Source organism: Danio rerio, chromosome 4 (assembly GCF_052040795.2).
Source record: "Danio rerio strain M-AB ecotype USA chromosome 4, GRCz13ab, whole genome shotgun sequence".
Taxonomy (NCBI): Eukaryota; Metazoa; Chordata; class Actinopteri; order Cypriniformes; family Danionidae; genus Danio; species Danio rerio.
Genome location: NC_141024.2, coordinates 78,132,501 through 78,158,009, shown reverse-complemented (window position 1 = coordinate 78,158,009; position 25,509 = coordinate 78,132,501). Strand labels below are relative to the sequence as shown.

Here is a 25,509-nt window from a genome sequence, read left to right as displayed (position 1 = left end):
ATAGGAGGGCGCGATGGTGGCTTTGAACGATCCTGGTAAAGGTATAAGTGTTTGAAGTTGCGGTTGGCGTTGGAGTTTCGATCGTCGTTGGACTTGAGGAAAAGAAGAAAGTACAACATCGGCAACATTAGGAGACCTTAGTGCGGTATGTTTTTATACTATAAGTCTATAAGTGCCAAGGGTATAAGTAACCGTTGACAATGTGTAGTTTTTTGTTTTTTAGGGCAATTGTTTTCAGGTTTGTTTTTTTTGTGGATTTATGTACAATTGTTTGTTTGTAATTTTTGTATTTAGTAAAAAATTGCAGGATCATTTAAATTTTTATTGTTTTAGTGGTACATGCAAGTCTGTAAGAATAGAAAAGATGCATTGTGTCTCTCTGTGTGTAAACAACATTTGAAGTGCAGTAAAAAAGTGTTACATTATAGTTGTAATTGAAAAAGTGTTGTTCAATGGGTTTAAAAGTGATTAAATGTCATCATTTTAAAAGGAATATTTATAGTTTTGTAAAAAAAAAAAAATCTTGTGGCATAGAAAAGTTGAATATTTGTAACCATTAATCCATCTGTTATAATTATGTTTGGAGCTTCATCTGGATGGGGAAAAAGGAAAAGCAATGAACAATGTTTTTTTTTTTTGTCTTTTTAAATGTTGCCAAGATTGTCACATGGTCATTTGATGTTCTATATTAAAGTGCTAGTTCTTATCGAGGAAAGAGGGTACACAGTGGTTTAAAAGGTTTAAAAGGATGTGCTAGTTTCTGTATAATTTAAGGCCCCGTTTACACTGATGCGTTGTAGTTTTAAAACAGCCCTTCAGGATGAAATAGGTGTTTTATCTTGCATTGCTGAAAAGGTCTGTGCAAACTATATATATATGATGATTAGAAAAAAGTATTGCATAAATGTCATGGCTCTGGCGGTTGTATTTTATGGGCTTCATAAAAATTTTTTGCGAACGTAAATTAGGCTTCATGAACATTGACATGAAGAAAACGTGTCCAAAGTGAGCGTAACCGCGCCATTCTGTGCACAGTTAAAAAGATCACTAAGCATTTAAGTGTTCGGTGGGCCTTATTGAACTTGCACAAAGATGAATGGCGATGATTGTTTGTGGAACAGTTTATTACGTTAGGTGATTTATTCGTTATACAAACGAATAGAGGTAATTTATATGTTTATACTTTCACCATAGCATCGCGTGATGATTAAGTATGGGAGTAGAGTCTGTGATTATATGCGTGTTATCAAGTTAATCGCGTTAGGATATTGTTTAACTGTTACTGTGTAATTATAATAAAGTACGTAGGCCTATTTACAACATATATATTTGTATTGCTTTGTTATTTTAGACTGAGGAAGTATTTGATGACAAAATAATTTGTAATGATATTTTTTATTGATTGTGCCCATAATATTTACTATACACATATCGTATTAGATAAGCATTGATTTAACTAGATGATGACTTGTAGTGAAAGATAACAATATATTTGGTTGCTAGAATAGCTGTTTGGATTTAACTAACATTGTGTAAGATTTTATCAATTCAACAAATGTTGAAATGTCTCTTTTAATTAGTAGTATGCATTATAGTTGACTAATTTATGTTTCTTAGTTTTTTTGGAAATCTGGAATGACTGCAGCAGGGATCAGGTAAGTCAAGTTTCATGTGAAATGTTTTAGTAAATACTGCATCAAAGAAATTCTGTGGCTGACCATGGCAAGGCCTGTTCTGAGAACAACCTGTCATCTTAAAGCGCTGGATGTTGTTGGCCACTGTGCTACAGCACAGTTTCAGAGTGTTGGCTATCTTCTTATAGCCTAAGGTGGTTGTTTCGCGATGGAGTAAATGATAGCAGATATTAAAAATATATATATATAATAAGCTGCACAATATGTGCAAGCTAGTATGCTAGCTAAGTTAGCTAATTAAATCCAAGTTTGTTTGTTTTTTTCACATGTAATCATGAAATTAAAAGTAATTAGGCGATTGTAGGATTTTTATGATGTGTTTTCATATTACAGTAGCTCACTACACTTTAGCCATTTATAAATGTTCAGATGAGCAACAGTGTTGCTAGATTGGTTTGTTTTTCAGTGATTGTGAGAAGTCCACACAAAACTATATAGTAAAAAGATAAATCTTAGCAATGGTACACAATACAAATGTATTCATAGCTAGGCCAGTTCTGTGGCTTATCACAATTTTTTAATAAGTCATAATAAAGTAAATAAAGTGTTCTTCTCTAAAAAAAAGGCTACCTTGTTTTGACTTTGTAAACTGTTTTCCACGTCTGTCATTTGGCACCACAGGGATATAAAAAATTCACCTCCCAGCCACGCCCAATTTATCCCTTGTAGTACAACTCAAAACCAAACAAAAAACTGCCCAATCTGCCAACACTGATGAAAAATACTGTTAAAATTGTAAGAAATTCTGATATATATTTGTTGTTTGTTTTTCTCTTACCAGGTCCTTCAAATTCACCAGCTTCTCCTTTATTTAACTCGACCCACACACAGACACACGCACAAACCAAAGGCACTTTTAAGAGCCACATCTGTCATTTGTACTTGTCTCTCTGTACATTTCTGCCCCCCCCCCCCTCTTTCTCACAATAGGTCTTAATCTGTCTGTTTTGTTGTTGTTTTTTTTCTTCTGTATATTTCTTTATTTTTTTCCAAATTTATGACAAGGCCCAAATTTAGGCCCTGCCCATCTTGCCAGACTCCCAATCAGGCAAGCAGGAAAACCTGAATTGTCTGCTTTGGAAGTCTGTCCAATAAACAAAAATTAAAAGACAAAGTGGTGTCACAGGACAGTGAGTGGGGTAAATCTGTGATGAAAAGCAGAAATGTTGGCCACATAATTGATTCTGCCCGTATTGGAGTAAGTAAAAAAACAAATTTCATAAGTGTTAATTGAAGTGTAACTGTACACATGTTTGTCATATCATAATACCAGTGTGATGTGGCCTTTATACGTTTATTTAAGTAAGACTCTATTTTTATCTTTAAATAGTGTTAAGTTATAAGTAATAAGTTGTGTTTTCTGTCACATAATGTGTCAGTCATGTTGGCAATGTTAGAAACTGAAAGAGTACCTTTCATTTTTTATTTAAATAAATTTACAATGACATCCCCAAATCTGAGCAGCACAACAGCCCAGTCAGGAGCAGAGCAACTGTTCCATTGTGGAGCATTCGAAGAGCCACACTGTGGAGCAGCCAGAGAGCCACAACGCTCCGTGGCCGGAGAGCTTAACCATGGAGCAGTCAGACACAAAGGAGTCCGAGACTTTATTTACACTCAACCTGGTTCCTCTCTCTTCCCCACACTCTCCGACTTCTCTCTCTCCTTCCTCCTCTACTGTTGTTCTTCTTTCATACTCTTCTCCTCCTCCACCTCCACTGCCATGCTTTTGCCAAGTCTTTGCGACAGATAAAAGAAAAGGACAACACCAGCCCCTTCTGCCACCTCTGTCTCTTCTCTATCTCCTATGACCACTGATCTTTCCCTTCCACCTTCTTGTCCTCTACCTGCTGCTTCTTCCATCTCCCAGTCTTTGAGTCAGGAGGGGGCATATGTGAAGAAGAGAAGAAAAGGTAAGTTTTGTTTTTCAGTGGTAAACCTTAATCCACAATCTTAATGAATTTGATCTCAGACGAATTTGACTTCAGGCAAATTGGATTTATCTGGGTTATCAGGTCATTGCCAATAAACATTAAGTTGTTCTTAACTTGTTTAACTGTTTAAGTGGCCAGTGTTCAGGGGCAGTGTTAATGTCAATTGCTATTTTAAAGTAGTCATCAGATGCAAACCAAACTTTATGTTGTTTGAACATCAGTGCATGTTGGCAGTTTGTGAACACAACCACCCTTCAAAAGAAAATCCACTCAGTGGTATTTGTTCAATCTTTAAAAGTATTATCTGACTCTGTTCATGGGAATACTTCCTGATACAGCTTCAACCACAGCAAAAGTTAGTATTATTTTTTTTTAATGCATCTTTGCAAACGTCTTTTCCTAATAATGTGCTCGTTGGCAAGTTTTATCACTAAATGTGGCCAAACACAGCTAAAGTAAACATTGGTACTCATTATACCTGGCAGAGTAGGGCAGGGCAAGCACAGCTCATTTGCATTTTAAGGGACCTTGCAGTAAAATTAGTTGATATTTTGCCGAGCTGATATTGACTGGGTATCAGGATGTTTTTTTTTACACTTCTATTGAGAATTTTTAACCAAAATATGTTATAAACTTTAAATTTAAACCCTAATAAAGAAACATATGAACGTGTGGAAAATGGGCATGCAATGACTCCTTTAGGCTAAGAGGGCTTTTGGAAACCTAGCACAGTATAGTTTGCTTGACAATAAGCAGGGACAAAGTGGGACCACAGTTCACATCACAAGTTAAATGATAGCTATTAACTGGAGATTCAACTACAAACCTTGATATTTGTTGCTTAATAAGGTTTCCTTGTCTTTTATTCATTTAGGTTGCAGAAAATGTAGTAGGCAGAAGTTCTTCCTATTTGATAAAATAACGGGAAAGAATGAATGAGGCAAAATGTCTTTAATTAGGCTTCTTGCTTGTCTCAGTGACTTATTCTGGTGATTGCTTAAACAGCAAAAATAATTATTACTTTGTATGTGTGTGTGTGTGTGTGTCACGATCACACAGAAAAGACGTGGAATCCCAAATGCAAGAAAACTGTTTTTAATGTGAGGGCCAGACAGAAACAGAAGACCGTGGGGGAAAAAAAAAAAAAAAAAAAAAAACTGACAAGGTGAGACAGGAACGCTGAACATTTATAGGCGCAGTGATACGCTGCACCTGTGGGGCGCTGATTGTCAGCTGAGCGGTGCGATCATGTGACCGCTTACCTGATGACATGAAAACAAACAACAACTGACAGACACGCAACTCCCACACAAACACAGAGACAAAACGCACACACGCTAGTAACACATAATGCTAAATAAAATAAACAGTCACACCAACGCAGACACATCATAAAGGAGCAGATAGATCCACAACCGTGACAGTGTGTGTAGGGAAAAGCAGAATTGAAAGTTCACTGGTTGCCTTGCACTGTGTGGTAAGTCATGTTTTATTAACTATTTAATGTCATTGCAACGTTAAGTAGTTTATTCCATGACCAATATAATGTAGACAAAGTTCAAATGGTCTCTTGCAAGCAGCATGGAAGTTCATTTTATTAATGTCTGTGGCACGAGAAAGCTCCCTGGTCATGTAACTGATCCTGACAGGAAATTATTCTCTGAATTAGTCTGTAGAAAACTGATACAAGAAAAACTGAGGTTTTGCTAGTACATGGGCGATGGTCAGTTATCTGGACTAAAACCTAAAGTGTGACTAAATTCCAAGTTCTTAAAAGAATATTCCATTATTTTGGATACAGATAGAAAAAAGATAAGAGGTGGTAAGAGTACAAAAAAATTGTACTCAATTACAAGTACTGTTTACAATTTTACTTTAAAAGTAAAAGTACTGGTGTTAAAAAGTACACAAGTAAAAGTACAAATTAATATTCATGAAAACTACTTAAATTACAAATTACATTTTAGCTGGCGGGATTGGTGAAAATTATCCATAAATGTGGAGTCAGACAAGATCCAGGCTGTAAAACACATTTTACATTACACACTTAAAGATACTATAAACACTTGTAAACAGAATTAATTATAGATTATAATTATAGAGCACCTATAGAGGAAACCCACGCCAACATGGGGAGAACATGCAAACTCCACACAGAAACACTGACTCAGCCGGGGCTTGAACCAACAAACTTCTTGCTTTGAGGCGATAGCGATACCCACTGCGCACCATGATTATTTTACAAAAACAATGTTTTGCTATTTTGAGTATAAAGACAACAGAAATATGCACAAATAAAAATCGACTTTTTATCATTTCAAATGATGCCTCTTGTCTGTACGATCAATAGATCATTTAATTAGAAAAAACACTTGCAAATTAAGGAGAAACTTTGATAATTACCTAATTCACAAACTGAACCGTCAGAAACCACAGAACAACACTGCCTAGTGCCTAAACTTATTATTAATAAATTAAATATCACACAAATTAAGTTATATGTCTTCTTACCATGATGTGTTTTTTTTTTTTCAGATTATAGAATGAAGTCTTGTAGCAGGCTTTAAGACCATAAAGTATTAAATTTAAGACCTATATTGCAATATCAAAAGCACGCAAGAGAAAATGCAAAAACACAAAATTTTTGGTAAAATAAAATTATTTACATTGAACAGTACTGAAGACAGGTTAGATGCACCATTGAAGTGCAGGAACAAAAAAAAAACAAAGAAACAAACTTTTTGAGGCTGATTTATACTTTCACCTGGCTCCACATTGCACCCCTCCGCTGACTGTGCGCGCACCTCACGAAATGGACGAGGCTTTAATACTTGACGCGTTCGTCATTGTAATATTCTTTAAAACATCAGGGGCCAGTCAAAAGAAACTCACCGTAAAGTCAGATGGATGAACAGAGAAGTAGAAGGTTTCCAGAACTATATCATTAATATTGTTCAAGATTTTTAAAATTATAATTTTTTATTACTTTTATTATTTATTATGATTACAAAGTTGGGTGACGGGGTGGCGCAGTGGGTAGCGCTCTCAACTCAAGGCAAAAAGGTCACTGGTTCGAGCCTCGGCTGGGTCAGTTGGAATTTCTTTATGGAGTTTGCATGTTCGTGCTCACATGCATTTTAGGTGAATTAGGTAAGCTAAATTGTCTGTTGTTGTAAATGAGAACAGGTTGCAGCTGGAAGGGCATCCGCTGTGTAAAACATATGCTGGATGAATTGGCGGTTCATTCCGCTGTGGTGACCCCAAATTAATAAAGGAGCTTAGCCAAAAAGAAAATTAATGAATGATTATAAAGTTTTATAACTATTCAAGATTTTTTAAATCAAACTTTGATGCATCACTCACTTTAGTTTATATCTCAGACAGTTCTACCTATTAAAGTTAAATATCAATGACAACCGAACATGGGTTACTCTACAATTATATTTTTTATTCTGGCAAGAATAATAGCAAAAGAAACTTTTAATTATTTTGCCCACTCAACAATTGACACATTATTGTCTGGCTAGTTTCTGTCCTCTACTTATGAGCTGAAAAGGCAATAATGGTCCAACAATCCTGTCCATCATCACCAATAAAGCCTAGAAATTGGGCATCAGTATACTGTAAGCCGATAGGTTCATATATTCTTTTCCAGTTATCAAAGACTTAATTTGTTACTTAATTTTTGTTACATTGTTTTAACTTCAAAAATATACATCAGTGTAAAACCTACAAATGGTGGAAAAACATATTCTGTAATATTAAAACCACCTGGGTCTCCACTTTTGCCATGGCCTCTTTTTTGTTGTAACAAACTTTACAACAAAAACCAGTACAAAAACCAGGTTTTTCCAAACTTTTTAACAAAACACTTCCAATCCAAGAATTATTGGCCAGGTTATCTCAATGGTGATCACGCATGGTCGGATCGTTAAGATGTCTGTACAGTCGTACTGTTTCAGACAAAATCCCTTCAAAGTGACTCATATTCAACTCAAATCAAACGTGGCGCCGCATGAACTCTTCACCCAAAATCATGTCGCGCGCTTCCAAAGTGAACCTCCGCAAACATGGCAATGACGTCACATATACCGCGCGCACTGAGCTATTGCATGCTGGTCTTATTTGTAGTTTTAATACCGCAAATTACATTAAGACTAGTGAAATAAAGAACTACACCACCACGAAACCAAGCAACAACAAAAAATTATTTAAATGAGCATTAGGAGTAGCGTTACATGTACATCGGAAAATAAGACCTGTGCAAACATATTTAAGACCTAGAACAGCGAATTTAAGGCTTTTTAGGGCCTAAAATTTTGATGTTTATATTTTAGACCTTTTAAGACCCCACGGAAACCCTGTGTAAGCCAGATGGCACAGCAGAGTGCAGGTTTGATCCACTTATTTCTGCGCTTTTTGGATATGCACATAAAAACGGTTGATGGAAACTCTATAATGCGCATATTATTGGAAAATGTGTGTGAATGGACAAAACAGCAGGCTAAGCACATTGTAAAACAGTGGTTCCCAACCTGGGGTCCGCGCCCCCCTAAGGGGGGCGCCAGAGTTCACAAGGGGGGCGCGGGAGAGGATAAGTGTTGAGGTAGAAAAAGGCAAAAAATGCTCCACTATTATATAGGGCTGTACAATTAATCGAAAATCCGATTTCGATTTCAAACGATTATAAAAAAGCGTTAATCGAGATAAAGGATTATTGCATCATATACCGCCACCTTTACAGTTGTACACCTGTTGCTCTAAAAAGCGCGAAGGAGCGCGTGCTTATGTGTGTGTGCAGCACGCACACGCAGCCAGAAGCATGCGGCCGGTCAGCATTGGCTCTCATTCGCACACTGAGACGAGCAGAGGAGCGCAGACATCTAAAGTCATTAACGTGAGCGCTTTAATGGTCAAATAGGTGTCAAAACGCGATGTTTAGTGATTATTTATATTAACCATCATTTGTGTAATAAACAAACGAGTTCAGGATCAAAAGACATGTGAAAGAGAAACCAAAGAGACAGCGAGAAATATTCCTGCTGCCGCCTGTTTTTATGATTATTAATCAAACAACGAGAAAATCCCTCACTAGTCTTGACTAAAGTACTGCTGTAGCTAAAGTGTTTTTCTTACAGTGAAGATGCATAAAGCACGGTTTGTTTAATATTTTTGTTCTATTGTATTTATTTCTCTTTCCTTTGCAGGGTGGAAAATAACTGTATGTAAACACTTGAAGTCAGAATTATTAGCCCTCCTGAATATTAGCAAACCTTTTCCTCCCAATTTCTGTTTCATGGAAAGAAGATTTTTTTTTAACTTATTTCTGAACATAATAGTTTTAATATCTCATTTCTAATTACTGATTTCTTTTATCTTTGCTGTGATGACAGTACATAATATTTTACTAGATATTTTTCAAAATACAAGCATTCAGATTAAAGTGCAATTCAAAGGCTTAATTAGGGAAATTAGGCAAGTCATTGTATAACAGTAGTTTCTTCTGCAGACAATCAAAAATATTTATTGCTTAAGGGGGCTAATAATATTGACCTTAAATTGGTTTCAAAATATTTAAACCTGCTTTTATTCTAGCTAAAATAAAACAAATAAGCCTAGAAGAAAAAATATTAAAGGAAATACTGTTAAAATTCCTTGTTCTGTTAAACATAATTTGGGAAATATTTATAAAAAAATAAAAAAAAAACTCTCAGGAATGCTAATAATATTGACTTTAACTGATAATCGTTTTGAATTATCGTGATTACAATTATGACCAAAATAATCGTGATTATGATTTTTCCCAAAATCGAGCAGCCTTACTATTAAATATGTATTTTTTAGTACCAAAAAAAAAAAAAAAAAATATATATATATATATCAAAACACATGCTTAAAATTCCAACATAATAGTAAAAATAATTAAAATAAATAACTTTAAATAATTATTTAAATTTTGCTCACTCACGCAATGTGCTTGTCAACGTGTCGTAAAGGTAAAATCAAAACAAAATCGGCAGAGAAACGTAAATGCAGTGATTCTTCAGAGGCGAAGAAAAAGATTAGACAGTATGACAAAGACTACCTACATTTTGGTTTTATTGATGGCCAAGACAAGTTAAAACTGATTAATTTATATTTTCTATACATATTATATATTAATATTACACAAACACACACATTCAGTGTATATATATATATATATATATATATATATATATATATATATATATATATATATATATATGGGTGTGCGTGCGTGTGTATTTAAATGGTGGGGGGGCTCCAATGTTTGTATATGTTCATGGGGGGGCCCCTAAGAAAAAGGTTGGGAACCACTGTTGTAAAACATCTAAAGTGTTGTTTTGGTCATTTTAAACCACCTCAACCATTTCAGTATTGTTATTATATTAATATTTTAATGACCTCCAAAATTGTCAAGAGTGTCTGCACTCCGTGTCTCGCGACTTCAAACACCAGTGCGCATTCACTGCGTGTCAGGATTGCCTTCTGAGGCGCAAGTCATTTATTAAATAAAGATAATATATTCCTGCAGCTGCTCCCACCGATGCATATTCTGTTTTTACTTTTGATGTTTGTCTCCAGTTAATCAGAAGGTGGCGATTTTGTTCTCTTTGACTTGTTGGATGGAAACGCTGCTTAATTTGCATAGTCTTTTATGCGATATTCTAGTTTTGGGCAAACATTTAATTAGCATTTTAGATGATAACATAGCTATTCACACTGCATCAGCACAGCTGTCCCCTTTCTTCCCTATGTACCTGTAGGTGAACAGCTCCTCCGGGTGTGGCCATGGGCATTCATCCTCTGCTTTTTCTTCCTCATTTCTTCTGTCTTAAATCTCCATATGTCAATTGATAACTTTGTGACTGTATGATGACGGTCACGTAAATCTGCAGTAGCCTGAACTTGTTTTTCGGTTCAAATAATATACCAGGCTTTTCATTGGTCCATTAAGATGAACTTTTTTTATTGGCTACCGAAATGCTGGTCAGTGCGTGCTTGAAATATTAATTTATTTACAGTACTCTGTAACGAATTGTGATTTTAAAAGTAACGAAGTAGATTACTCAGCTTAATTTGTACTCATGTACAAGTAAAAGTAAAGGCTTAAAATTTTACCCATGGAAGTACAATTACCCCAAAAATGTACTTAATTACAGTAACATGAGTAGTTGTAATTCGTTACTCCCACCACTGCTGTTTACTGCTGAGTGTGACATGGCAGGGAAAGAAACAGCACCTCTATGTCAGAGACCATGGTGCTCGACTGGAAAAAGGTGGCCATCTCCAATTTGAAGGAAAGTCCTTAACTCAAATGTAGCTCAAGTATCTGCGTTTTTTTCATGAGGAATGGAATGTGAGATTAAAAGATGGATCAGTGCAGTGGCAGCAGTAATGCAGTTGATGTGATTGTCTGTTGTGGTGAACGAGCTGAGATGAAAGGCAATTTTTTCAATTTACCGCTCAATCAAGGTTCCTACTCTCACCTATGGTCATGACTGAAAGGACAGGATCTTAAATACAACCGGACACATTTCAGAAAGTGTTATGACCTGCTTGTTTGAGTCGCAACATAAAAGAGAGATGAGCCAACAAAATAGCCTGAATGCAAATTATTTATTATAAAAGTAACTCATAAAACCATCAATCAAAGCAACCAACAAATGTCTAGGGATAATAATGAAGATAAAGAACTGATGATATAATCACAACAACACTTTAGCTACATGATACAAGCAATGCAAAACAAAACCATAAGGTTAAAGATTTAATGAGATGGCAGGTCTTGACAGGAGGACTCCTGAGTAGCCACAGCGTCCTGGATTAGCTAGCAGCCTAGCACAACAACTTTTATATACCCATTAATGAGTAATGCAGGCATCCAATCAGGATTTACCACATACTCCAATCTGGAGTCTTGGGATCATCACAGTGTAGTAATATTGTACAACTTAATACCTTTCACTCTGCCTAAATCATCAAATATTCATAATTCATCTTTATTTATTTGTGTCTTTCCAGTGATGCTACTCATTCAGGGAGTCAGACAGAGAACATCATCCAAAACAATACTAGCTACATGAATACACTGGAGAGTAGAGTACAGATGTATCCGCACCTGTACAATCATTTGCAAAGAGAGATTTTAAGCTGCTGAGATGCTGTTTGTCAGATGTTTACGAAACTGTTCTTTCAGCCACCATCATTGTGTTTACAGTAAACGTGAGGAGCACAACACATTTACAACCCCACCTACTGCAGTGTAGGAGTGTTGGAAAACAGTATATCGTCACTCAGCCTTTTCAAACATTATTCAGACATAAAACATCCTGTGCACAGAGAAAATGTTTTGCTGCATTCATGTCATGTTTGCAACTTTTGTCCAATTCTGTAGACACTGATCAGATCTGTACGGTTTCTCTCCAGTGTGAATCCTCTTTTGTGTTTTCAGATGTGTTCACTGATTAAACCTCTTGTCACAGTGTGAATACTTGTACGGTCTCTCCAGTGTGAAACGTCGGGTGCAGTTTAAATTTTGAAATAAAAGTCTTCTCACACTCAAGCACATATACTCTTTCACACCAGTGTGGATCTTTATGTGTTCATTAAGGTTTGCTAATCGGTTGAAACTCTTCCCACACGGAGTGCATTTAATGGTTTATCTCTAGTGTGGGTCTTCATGTGTTTATTAAGGTCTGAGGAGTTGCTGAAACTCATCCCACACCAAAGCTGCAGTCACACTAGAGTCTGAGCATGCAAAATTCTGTTGTTTGGCGCTGTGAAAAGCGGCGGGATTAAACAAGATTATTAGACATAAAAAGTGAGCTATTGGTCCATATTTTACATTTCTGTCCAGAAAGGTCATGTTTTGATCTTTGATTGGTCTCACACAGTCAAGTGATGCGATTTTGCAGGTCAGAGTTCACCAAGCTTGAACTTTGCAATGCAGTGAACTGCGAAACTTGACACACAAACTTGGTTTCCGGTCTGACACATTCCCGTGCGTATGAATGGAAATCCATGGGGGAAAAAGTCCATTGTGACCGCTGCTTAAGTGCAAGTTTCTCTCCAGTGTGGCTCATAATGTGTAGATTAAGGGATGATGAGCAGATGAAACTCTTCCCACACTGAGTGCATGTGAATGGTTTCTCTCTAGTGTGGATCCTCATGTGTCGATTAAGGTTTGATGATAGGCTGAAACTCTTCCCACACTGAGTGCATGTAAATGGTTTCTCTCCAGTGTGGATCCGCATGTGTTCATAAAGGTGTGATGAGTTGTTAAAGGTTTTTCCACACTGGGTGCAAGTAAAGGGTTTCTCTCTAGTGTGGATCGTCTTGTGATTATTAAGGGATGATGATCGGTGGAAACTCTTCCCACACTGAGTGCATGTGAATGGGTTCTCTCTAGTGTGGATCCTCATGTGTTGATTAAGGTATGATGATTGGCTAAAACTCTTCCCACAGTGCGTGCATCTGAATGGGTTCTCTCCAGTGTGAATCATCATGTGAATCTTAAGATCGAAATTTCTTCCAAAACTCTTCCCACACTGAGTGCATGTGAATGGTTTCTCTCCGGTATGAATCATCATGTGTTCATTAAGGGATGATGATCGGTTAAAACTCTTTCCACACTGAGTGCACGTGAATGGTTTCTCTCCAGTGTGGATCCTCATGTGTTGATTTAAGTTTGATGATTGGCTAAAACTCTTCCCACACCGAGTGCATGTGTATGGTTTTTCTCCAGTGTGGATCCTCCTGTGAATCTTAAGTTCCCTTTTTCTTCCAAAACTCTTCCCACACTGAGTGCATGTGAATAGTTTCTCTCCAGTGTGGATCCTCATGTGAATCTTAAGATAGTCTTTACTTCCATAACTCTTTCCACACTGAGTGCAGGTGAAACTATTTTTGTCTCCCCTTTTCAAAATACCATCAGTCTGTAAATGAGTTTTTTCCTCAATTTTGACATGATGTTCCTCCTCTTTTCTCCCCTCATTCTCTTCAATTAGGTCTGAAATAGATAAAACATTAGTTTTCATTAAGTCTTAAAAACTCTCATCAAAAGCTGAAAAGTGAAAAGACACTGGAAACATTGGCTACACACACTGTAATTTTGATGCATGGTAAATGTAAAATAAATCAGATCATATTTTGTTTGGTCCATTAACATGTACACATTTAAGCAGATTCAATTCAATTCATCTTTATTTATCTAGTGCTTTTACAATGCAAATGGTGTCAAAGCCACTTAACATAGAAGTTATAGTAAATTAAAACCGTGTCAGTCCAGTTTTCAGACTTTCTTACATAATTGATCATAAAAGTAATTTTGGTCATATTAATAAGACAGATTTGAAAGCTGTAAATGGAATGTTTATTTGTATATATTTATACTTACAACAAAATGTTTTTCTAAAATGTGTAAAGCAGACAGGGAACAGGGCCGGAGTGGGACTCCTTTTTAGCTCTGGAATTTCAAGCCTTAGTCCGGCCCACCTCAGTCGACTGACTATATTAATAATAATATGCGGATGATCTTCTTTTTCTGTCGAATCCAGATACATGTATTCCAAAAGTTTTTACAATAATTTCAGAATTTGGAAATGTTTCTGGATACAATGTCAATCTAGCAAAGAGTTTCCTTTTCCCTATCAATAATAGAGCACAGCAAATGTCCTTCCAATCCTTTCCATTTTCATTTTATCAAAGTCCTGATAAATTTGTATAGTGACGCGCAAATATAAGGATTCGTTCAATAATAATTTTAAAACGACATTAGTGCTCAAGGATGTTTTTAGTGCGCAAGGACACCTTACAAACAGTAGGAGAACAAAAAAAGCAACAACCTTAAGAAGGTAGAGAAAATGGGAGACTAATAATACATAAAATAATGACAAAAGACCTGAGAACAAGTAACAAAAGAAACTCGTTCCTGTCTTTCAATAAGTGCTTATGTGCATTTAAGAGAACTAGGCAGCACACTCAGGGCTGCAAGATGGATTTAATTTAGTGTTTTTATTATTAAAATATATCTGAATGAGGATCAAATGACTGAGTTGGTTTTGAGAATGAAAATTAACCTGTTTGTTCCTGCAGATCTTCCTGTTTGACTGTGATTGTTTCTTCAATCTTCACATCTTCACTCTCCTCTTTAATAAACGCCATCTTTATAACAGTGTGGAGATCAGTCGGTTTTTCTCTGTGTTTGGACACTTTATTCTGTTTAAAATGAACAAAACAATGAACAGAAACAAAATAACTTCTCTTCAACACTTGCTTCAACAGTTTCTTTATATGAGGGTGATTGACAAAAATAAATCAGGTAAGTCTGAGCAAGAAACAATAGCCACAAACAAATGACCTAATAAAAACTAGTTCTCCATTTATATATATATATATATATATATATATATATATATATATATATATATATATATATATATATATATATATATATATAGAATATTGTATACTTATATTAGAATGACATTATGCTAGTAAATAAATAAAACCTTCATTAAAACACATTTCTGTTGTTCAAACAATAGCCCTCGATTACTGTGATTAAAATAGTACTTCGTTGTATAAAGAATTAAAATTATAGTCAACAGCAGGTATGTCATATTGGAAGAAAAACCTAAAACTTTAATCAATCGGTTTATATGTGTAAAGTTGTGAAACAAACCTTCCTCCAGTTGAACTGCAGCGCGGAAACGGCGCAGCCTAATGACGTCACACACCACGCCAAAATAAAAGTCTTTTTTGTTCAGTTTTTTTTTTTTTTTTGGCCACTTACTGTTGCAGTCAGGACATGATCAATTTCTCCCTCGTTTTCCACTTTACACAACATATCTGCTGTCTCTCATATACATCGACATTTAGAATTTGAAGTTGATCAAAACTTTTAATCCAAACATTTTAAAACAATTTTGAAAAACTTGTTTATTCCACTAAGTTTAAGGTTTTTTTTATTATTGTTGCAAAAAAGTTTACATCACAAAACAGGGAACAAACAACATCGCAAGGCATATTTACCATTAAAATATATAAAACAAATTTAATTTGTTACAACTGCAACAAAATATCTACATCAAAAGAAAAACAAAACATTATGACAATAAGTGTTTTAAAAATAAAGTACAGAGAGCTTCAGTTATTTTACTTTGATTTCTGAAGTATTTGAAGCTTTGAGCCACTTTCTCTACCTCAGAAAGAAAACATCTAAAAGAGGGTCTGCACTTTTTCCTCTTACATCAATGAATATGACATTTACCCATTAGTAAAATAAAGTTCACAATATCAGAGAAAGAACAATGTAATCAGCTTTGTAAAATAAAAAATCTTCTGAAACGATAAGGGGGACTGAAATCATCGTTAATGAAAGCCAAGGATGGATGTCAAACCAGAATTTAAAATTAATTTCACAAGAAAAAAATAAGCGATCAAGTGTTTCTGGAAGATTTGAGCATATCTATTAACATCAAAGTTAAATCTTTTTTGAATAAACTAATTTACAGGATATATCCTGAACACAATTCTGCAATGAGTTTCCTTAACCTTTGGTGCTACATGATATTTAAGATAAAAGGTAAAAGCTTTGTCCTCTACTAAGGGTTTAACAACTCCTAGATGATGACACTTAAAATCACCAATGATAAGCGTTTAAATTGTTTGTAAATAAGCTTGATTTTACATTTACTATCGAAAATATCAACATTTGATATTTTTAAAAATGGAAGAAAAGTTGTAAGTATAAATGGGAGATCAAAATAATTACTTTGAATTAACCTAAACAAAGCAATAGGTATAGCCTCGCAAATTTCAGTATAACCTTTATCTGTGATTTTAACTCTATATTTATTTAATAATCCGTTTTAAGATAGTAGCAGTCAATTTTTGTCTAACAAATCATTAATAAATATAATGCCTTTATTGTACCAGTCACTTTTAAACAGTGATTTTCTGTTAATAATAACAGCCCTTTTATTCCAAAGAGGGGATTTATGAGGGAAAAAATATGGGTAAATATCATTTTCCAAAAAAGTAGTTCTTGCTTATGAAAATTAGACAGCTTCAAAGGAAGTTTTGAACAATCATAATCATATCTTAATACAAATTCAAGGCCAACATTTTTTTAAACAAATTATTTGGGATATGATACAATATTGAATAAGGCTTAGCTAAACACTCTTTTAACCATTTAACTCTAAAAGTGCCAAGAAGACATTCAAAATCGATTGCTTTTAAACCTCCATATTCATACTCTTTGACCATATGATTCTTACGTAAATAATGTGTTTTATTTTTCCAAATAAATTTAAATAATATTGAATTTATAGATTTAACTATTTTGGGAGGAGTATATAAAGGATAAGTTAAATATATCATTTTAGATAATCCCGGTCAAAAGAATTTTACCCAATATGGAAAGGTCTCTAGCTAGCCAATGATTTAGGGATTTTTCCATCCCTTCTATTTTGATATTAAAATTTGCACATCCTCTATTAACAGAATTTTTGATGATGGTAACTCCCAAGCATTTAACTTGTTCTTTTACTTGAATACCCTCTAATTCTCTTAAAGTACAATTCTGAATAGTTAATATTCCACATTTTCTTAGGTTTACGGTGAATTCAGAAGCTTTAGGAAACAGAAATTTTGACAAGAGCTAAAGGGAGCATCTCCCTATTTTTAAGAATTAATAGAGTGACATCAGCAAACTGACTTAAACTAAAAGTCCTACCAGGTATATCAATACCTAAAGTGTACTCTGAATTTTTTAATTATAATGACATAAGTTCAACAGCTATATTAAAAAGAAAAGGTGAGATGGGACATTCTTGATGGATTCCTCTTTTGATGTATACTTTAGGAGATGATCCTGAATTCAGAGATTTACTACTGAATATATCAGTATAGAACATGGAAATTACCCTACAAAAGCTCGGACCAAACCCAAAAGTTTCTAAAGATTTTCTAAAGACAAAAAAGGATGCTCAAGGGTATCAAATGCCTTGAAAAAGTCTAGAAATAGAAACAAACTTGTCTGAGGAATTAAATACCTATAATCGAGCATATCAACTATCAGTCTGATATGATTGTGAATACTTCTCCCTTTAATGAAAGCTGATTGTGTTTCATTTATTATCTCGCCTATACCTTTTTTGAGTCTAATGGCAAATAAATGAGAGAGCAATTTAAAATCATTGGACAAAAGAGTTATGGGTCTCCAATTGTCTAAAAATAATTGGTCTTTGCTTGGCTTTGGAACTAAATGATTAAACCCTGCTTCATAGAAGTCGATAGTTCTCTTTCTCTATACATTCCTTAAGTGCTTCAAAAACTAAAAATCTCATCTCTGGCCAAAAATGTTTATAAAACTCAACTGTGATTTCATCTGTAGCTGGGGATTTTCCATTGAACATTTGAGAAATAGCAACATCAAGTTCAGAGATAACAATGTCAGATTCCATCATTTCACAGAAGCTGTCATCTATAATAGAAACTTTATCTTTTGAAAAGGAAAAGAAAAAGTCACAATCACTCTCATTAAATTTTGATTCATATAATAACATGAATAGATGTGATCATCAATCAAAGTTTTCTCTTCACTTACATTGTTATTTATGCTAAGTTTATTAATAGTTTTTGAAGATTGTCTATGCTTTACTAAATAAAATATATATATATATATGAAGAATTTTTCTCCCCCTCCTCTATCCATTTCACTCTAGATTGTAAAGGTCCTTTAGCTTTTTCTGTTTAATAGTAATCTAACTCTGATGGCAAAATACGAAGTTCATTTTGTTCTATATCTCCAAGAAAATCTTTATCACCACGGTCATTTAATCTAGATAAAACTGTTAACTGTCTTTTTTTCCTAAGAGAGGAAAACAATAGCTCATTACAGCAGAGCCATTTTTTAACTCGATTCATTTTCAATTTGAGAAAAGCATGTGGCAAAAGAAAAAGAAAACCAAACAGCAAATAGGGAGAAAAGCATTTGCCAAATGCTTATTTAAAAAGCTGTTTAAAATGTGTTTTGTGATTTATTAATACAAATTTTACTGTTTGATTAATCAGCCTTTAAAACATGGATTAAATAATAATACAGTAATAAAAGTGTCTATTTATAGATTTAAAATGTATATGCAATGCATTGTTTTATTGATAATTAAATGACATTTAAAAACATTTAAATTGTGATTTATTTATGTACATTTTTATGCTGGTCGAAACAGTGGCGCAGTAGGTAGTGCTGTCCCCTCACAGCAAGAAGGTCGCTGGTTCGAGCCTCGGTTCAGTTGGCGTTTCTGTGTGGAGTTTGCATGTTTTCCCTGCATTCGCGTGGGTTTCCTCCGGGTGCTCCGGTTTCCCCCACAGTCCAAAGACATGCGGTACAGGTGAATTGGATAGGCTAAATTGTCCATAGTGTATGAGTGTTTGTGTAAATATGTGTGTGGGTGTTTACCAGAGATGGGTTGCAGCTGGAAGGGCATCCGCTGCGTAAAAACTTGCTGGATAAGTTGGCGGTTCATTCCGCTGTGTCGACCCCAGATTAATAAAGGGACTAAGCCGACAAGAAAATAAAAACATTTTTATGCTTCAATAATTAAATTGATCATTTGAGTCTTTGTTTTTCTAACTAGCACTCTTGTACGGTGGCCGGGAAGTGCAAAACAACATTACAAAGTTTAAACACTTTTACAAAGCTCGAGACAAATTTACATTTTGAAAAACATTTTTACTTATCATCAAACACAATTACATAGGGAAAACAATTTTACAAAGAACAAAACAAATTTTAGAAAACAAATTAACAAGACGCAAAACACTTTAACAAATTCCAAAACATATTTACAATTAGATTCCCTACGGAAAGGAAATGTACCACACACCGGACGTGACATAGAATGTACCACACACTGGTAGTGAACCGGAATGTAACACACACACTGGAAAATATCAATAATATCCAGCTCGTGTGTGACTTTGTAGACAGGTTTTCACAAGTCTACAACTATAAAAATCATGGTTTGACTAACTGCGATAAAACATGCTAGAGCTATTCTAAGAAAATATCAGCGTGAGAGTGCATAGAAACATGTAAATGCAAGTACATGGAAACAATTCAAGCACGGCACATGTTGACTGATAAGATACCAAAACCAAGTTCAACTTGTACACTGGAGTAGCTTGGTTGGATAAATCGGTTGATACTAAAGCAGAACCTTTTGACTTGGGTTTGAATCCCGTTGATGACATGTCATTTATATTTATTTCTTTAGATTATTTTGGTTTATGCTGTTCTGCCACACAAATATTAAATCAACAATATTTACACTGACACCAAGTAATAAGAATCTTTATTTGGTATGGCATGTTGCTGTGAAAAAGTGACGAATCTGCCAATAACGTGGATAGTTTGCACATCTGAAAGGGGGCCTCAGTTAACACGGACACCAGTTAAACCATAACACAGGCTTCCATCAGTTTACTTTTAAGAGTCCTCAAGCAGAGGTTTACACCATGTAGACTTGACATCATGTTCACGATTACAGCGTACGAGTGGATCTCGTAAAAATATTGAACACATTGATGCAGCATGTCTGGTGTTTCCGTCTGTTCCGCGTCCTTTATAAACTCTAAACACCGACCACTTGCAAAGCAAAACCGTGTTAAGCTGCTCATGTGTTTGCCACAAAACGGGCAAAACAACCCTCGACCGCTGTCCATGTTCGGTCACCATAAACTTTGTTTACGCCATGTACTCCACAGCGCGAATTTACCGTGCTCACCAGCAACAACAACAACTTTCCCCCGCGTCACTACCGGTGTGTGGTACATTCTACGTCACTTCCGGGGTGTGGTACATTCCCTCTCCGTAGGGAATCTGTAATTGTAAATTTGTTTCGGGATTTGTAAAAGTGTTTTGCGTCTTGTTAATTTGTTTTCTAAAATGTAAATTTGTTTCGTCCTTGGTAAAATTGTTTTCCCTATGTAATTGTGTCTGATGATAGGTAAACATGTTTTTCAAAATGTAAATTTGTCTCGAGCTTTGTAAAAGTGTTTCAAACTTTGTAATGTTGTTTTGCACTTCCCGGCCACCGTACTCTTGGGCCTCCATAATCATGACACTGAAGACTTATCATGCGTACAATTCAGGCTTAAACGTGAAGAAATAAAATTTTAAAGAACATTTAATAAAAGAACAGTGATTTAAAAATGCAATAACGTTTTAGTGAGCACAATAAGCTTATTATAAAATATTCCAAACTTTTAAAGGGGCTGTATATTATAGTTTTTACAACTATTTGTTGTTGAACAACATTTTTTTTTTTTTTTTTACATGGGTGGAAACCTTTGTTGAACCCACCTGTTTCTGATGTTTGCTGGGGAGCGATTCTGAATGTCTGGCAACTGTGCAGAGCTAAAAAAAAAAAAAAAAAAGATCACTGTGTTAAGTAGTTTGAGGGGGCACGTGGTACATTGTCCAGTGGCTCCCAGTGCTACAGCATCTCTATACTTGTTGTCGGTGGAGCTGGTGGTACTGCTGGTACTGGTTGTGGCCAAAATCAAAGTGGGAACTATAGTAAAAGTTCAGTGGCATCTGAGGTAACAGGTGGATATTCTATTGATGGAGCAGATGGAAGGAGTGGCTTTGGTGCTTGTGATCTCATCAAAATTAAATGGAAACTTGTTAAAATAGATTATAATCACATTTGACTTTTTAACTTGAAATGACAATCTTTTTGCTAAATTAAAATGATTCAACCCATTCTTTAAACAGGGTTTTGCTTGTCACCCTAAAGAGTTTAAAACAATAATTAATATTATCCCTAAAAACATCACAGTATTGATCAGAGGTTTTCTTTCACACTATTCTGTAATGTTCTCTCTTCCATCTTTATTTTTTAGAGATCCAAAATGTAAAAATAAGTTTTAAAGGAATATTCTTATCCAAAGGCTTCATCCTAATCAGCTCAGACCTCATTTATTTTTAAACATTTTAATTCACAGGAATTAGAAAAAAAAAACAAGTCACATTTCTTATTCAATTCTCCCCAAAATTAAAGAACTTCACTTTAAATGATTAATGATGTGTATCCATCAAAAGAATTCCTGAGATTAAAAGTTGATAATAAGGAGATCTTGTCAATTTTGTAAAAGTCATATTGAAAACACTGAGCATGTTTTCTATAATTGCATATACTCATGTCTCATGTCAATATCCATGTAAACCCTTTTTGCAATAAACAAGTTAAATTTAATGTGACTAAAGAAAATTGTACACAGCATTAAGTAGTTAATAACCATTTATGCTTTGCAAAAAATTCTTCATTCATAAATATATAAATTTATAAATGTTGGTTTTTAAACCTTTTAGAGGGTGACAATGAGATTTATAGACCCATACTAGTTTAAAAAGTATCCTTTTTCAGTTTTATTTTGGCCACCTAACATTGCTGTTAGTAATAGTAGTCACACACACACATATGTAACAACAATATATATATATATAAATATATATATATATATATAAATATATATTTATATATATAAATATATATTTATATATATATAAATATATATATATATATATATATTATATATATATATATATATATATATATATATATATATATATATATATATATATATATATATATAATTTGAATAAACAGATAGCTGAAGTGCTTCAGTAATCTGTTGAGTACTGGAATTAGCATGTAAGCTAACAAATCACTCATATTCTCATTCACAATAGAGATACTGGGCTTCCCATACACAGATTTATTTGTAGTAATGTGGGAGTTTTCACATGAACATCTCTTCAAAGGTAACCAGTTGTTTACAGAAAGTTTAATTGTCTTCATGAGGAAAACTTTTTTATTTTCTAAAATCAGTCCATCAAAATAAATGTGTTGTGTTTTGAAACCAAAGTCTTCATTTGTTACCCACAACACATCAAGATTTGATCAAGTCAAAATCTCATAATCTGACATAAATCTGATCTGTGGTAACTGGCAAATGGCATTGTGTAGTCTGAACAGGGCTTTATGGAGTCTGCATCAGTCTCTCACTGTCACTGCAAGTTCACACCGGCCAACTTTTATTCACCAACAAGTTTTGTGAAACTGCAGACAAAAGCCCAAAATTGGAGGCAAATCTGTTTATTAAAGGGAGTAAAAATCAAACAGTGTGAACGATCAAAAACACAATCTAAGAGTGTAGGACAGTTTTCTCTGCATCTCCCCAAACATTTTCTCCTCCCTAATCTTTCTAATTCTCTTTTCAGAGCCGATCATTTGATTGCAGTGTGCAATGTGCACAAATTTGGTTCTCAGTTCATAATAACTTGAAACACATATAGAGTTATTTTGCTTCATTGCAGCCCTGTAGAAACTCTCACAACCTGGCACATCTTCACCCCCTTCAGTTATTGAGTTTAAATCTTCAGGTTCAAAGGGTTTCATTCCAGTAACTTGAGATGTATTCAAGAGTTTACACTTGTCCCGAGATGATATCCCGGGAGAGCCTTAAGCTCCGCTGGACAAGGCCTCATTTTTTCTCTCCATTGTGAAGCTTCATGTGATTGATGAGGCTTCTTTTATGTTTAAAGACCTTTCCACACTCACTGCATCGAAAACGCTCTCCTAAGTGAGTCTTCATGTGTTGCTTAATGGAGTCTTTGCACTCTTTCCACAATGATCACATGTGGTTCCAGTGTGACCATTCATGTGGTTCATGAGGCTAGCTTTGGTTGTGAAGCTCTTTCCACAATGAACACATGCAAACGGCTTCTGTCCGGTGTGACTTATCATGTGGTGTTTGAGTGAGCCTGTATGTGGGAAACTTTTACCACACTCTGTGCATGTGTAAGGTTTCTCTCCAGTGTGAATCCTCATGTGGATGGTAAGGTTTTGTTTTTGAGAAAAACCTTTCCTACACTGTGTGCAAATAAAGCTTCTCTCTCCATTGTGAGTTCTCATGTGGGTTTCAAGATTGCCATTTTGCTTACAACTCTTTCCACACTGAGGGCAAGAGTAGAGCCTCTTCCCAGAGTGAATTCTTCTGTGCACTGCCAAGTTTCCTGTAGAATAGAAGCTTTTTCCACACTGTTGGCATGTGTACGGCCTCTCTCCAGTGTGAATTCTCATGTGCACTGTTAAGTTTCCTGTATTATAGAAGCTTTTTCCACACTGTTTGCAGGTGTAAGGTTTCTTTCTAGTGTGAACATCAAGGTTTGGCTTTTGACAGAAACTCTTTCTACTCTGTTTACAGCTGTAATTACACCTAGACTTGGATTTCCGAGATCTTCCACGTGATAAAGTCTTTTTAGTGATTGTGGGTTTTTCATCAGTCGTTATTTCTTGTTGTTTCTCTTCCATTTCATTCCATTGATGTGTCTCTTCTTTCAGCACTATCAGGTCTTCAAAAAAGAACAAAAAAGTTAACTTTAGTATAAAGGCTTAAAGTGGCAAGCATGAAATGGATGTTTACCCTAAATATGAAAATGAGCTTACCATTTACTCTCCATCATGTGGTTTTAAACATTTCCTGTCTTCTGGAACACAAAGTAAGCCAGCATTTTTATCACTATACCTTATTTAGTGAAGGAAAGTAAATGGTGAGGCTATTTTCATTTCTGTGTCAGAAAGTCATACCAACACTGACTCACATAATCAACGCATCTCTTGACTCTGGTTTATTCCCCACTGTATTACTACTGTAATTGTGAATCTTTACTGTTCCTGTTTCAACAGTGTGCTCTTGCTAAAAGGAGCAATGGCAGAGAGAGACTTCCAGTGCAGACTTTGTTAAGATGCTGCAATCTAATCGTGGGAAAGACACTTGCTCCTGAGCATATTCGAGCTTGGGGATGTGTTGCTGTCACACCGACAAGTCTGCCGTGAGTTTCAAAGAACACATTATACTGACTAGTTGCCAACTTAAATGTACTCTCTCATTTCCAGCGTTCACTAAGACTCACACACACACTCAAGCAGTTTGGCCATGTTTAAAACCACATCTGGCAGCTGTGGGATTCGAACCCACGCCCCCGAAGAGACAGGAGCCTAAATCCAGCGCATTAGACCGATCCAAGCAGAAGCATGCAGTATCATTTTCCAAGTCTGTTTGCTCAAGCAGAGAGGTCATTCTCAAGCATCCTAAAAGGACTGCCTGGCAGCGGTGGGATTCGAACCCACGCCCCCGAAGAGACTGGAGCCTAAATCCAGCGCCTTAGACCCCTCGGCCACGCTACCCTAGATAAATTCATGCAGTGGTCCATTTTCTGCCCAATTTTACGGAAGCAGAACAGCAGAGAGGACGCAGAGCTTCCTAGTGAAGCCCTTCAACGTTGGCCAAGGAGTCTACATTTGGATGTGAGCGGAAGCATGCAGTATCTCTTCGCAAGTCTGTTTGCTCAAGCAGAGAGGTCATTCTCAAGCATCCTAAAAGGACTGCCTGGCAGCGGTGGGATTCGAACCCACGCCCCCGAAGAGACTGGAGCCTTAATCCAGCGCCTTAGACCACTCGGCCACGCTACCTTACAAAGCTGCTTTCCCTGAGCAGTTTCGACATCAACTTGTTTCAAGTAGCACAACAGCTCTGGGAAATCAGTTCAATTTAGCCATGCCTAGCTGGAGCTCCTCCACAAAGAAAGAGACCTCCTTAATACCAGCTTAGGAAGCACTCCCGCCTTCCTGTCAACCACAGTTCTGTCTCTATTTGAGCACACCTCAAGGCATTTAAAGTCTTCTCCTTACGGCAGCCAGCTGCGATGCATTTAAGCCTGATTACAAGGTAACTGTTATTTCACAAAAGAGTGAAAGTTACTGATTCCATCACAGCAG

At 35.5% G+C, this 25,509-nt stretch overlaps 3 protein-coding genes, 3 non-coding genes and 2 pseudogenes across 10 annotated transcripts in view; 2 read left to right on the top strand and 6 right to left on the bottom strand.

Moving 5' to 3' along the window:
• The window catches only part of LOC141381532 (uncharacterized), a 400,463-nt gene extending 390,987 nt beyond the window's left edge, over positions 1 to 9,476 (top strand). Inside the window, exon 3 of the mRNA XM_087248626.1 lies at positions 9,126 to 9,476. The gene's annotated coding sequence lies outside the window, so the exon portion shown is untranslated. The remainder of the gene's footprint in view (positions 1 to 9,125) is intronic.
• The window catches only part of znf1086 (zinc finger protein 1086), an 893,143-nt gene that overhangs the window by 35,448 nt on the left and 832,186 nt on the right, over positions 1 to 25,509 (bottom strand). The window lies entirely within an intron of this gene.
• Positions 1 to 25,509, bottom strand: part of si:dkey-220a11.5 — a 765,979-nt gene that overhangs the window by 316,053 nt on the left and 424,417 nt on the right. The window lies entirely within an intron of this gene.
• Positions 1,636 to 3,785, top strand: LOC147845066 (uncharacterized; annotated as a pseudogene).
• Positions 11,251 to 15,375, bottom strand: znf1084 (zinc finger protein 1084). The gene is made up of 3 exons (NM_001444296.1): positions 15,336 to 15,375; positions 14,731 to 14,869; positions 11,251 to 13,661 (listed from the first exon to the last, which is right to left on the bottom strand). Exons 2-3 carry the CDS (start codon positions 14,813 to 14,815, stop codon positions 12,547 to 12,549), a joined length of 1,200 nt encoding a protein of 399 aa, NP_001431225.1. The 5' UTR covers positions 14,816 to 14,869; positions 15,336 to 15,375; the 3' UTR covers positions 11,251 to 12,546.
• Positions 23,156 to 24,669, bottom strand: LOC137491463 (uncharacterized; annotated as a pseudogene).
• trnal-uag (transfer RNA leucine (anticodon UAG)) lies at positions 24,837 to 24,918 on the bottom strand. Its single transcript has one exon. It is a non-coding gene; the product is annotated as a tRNA-Leu (tRNA).
• trnal-aag (transfer RNA leucine (anticodon AAG)) lies at positions 25,122 to 25,203 on the bottom strand. The gene has a single exon. It is a non-coding gene; the product is annotated as a tRNA-Leu (tRNA).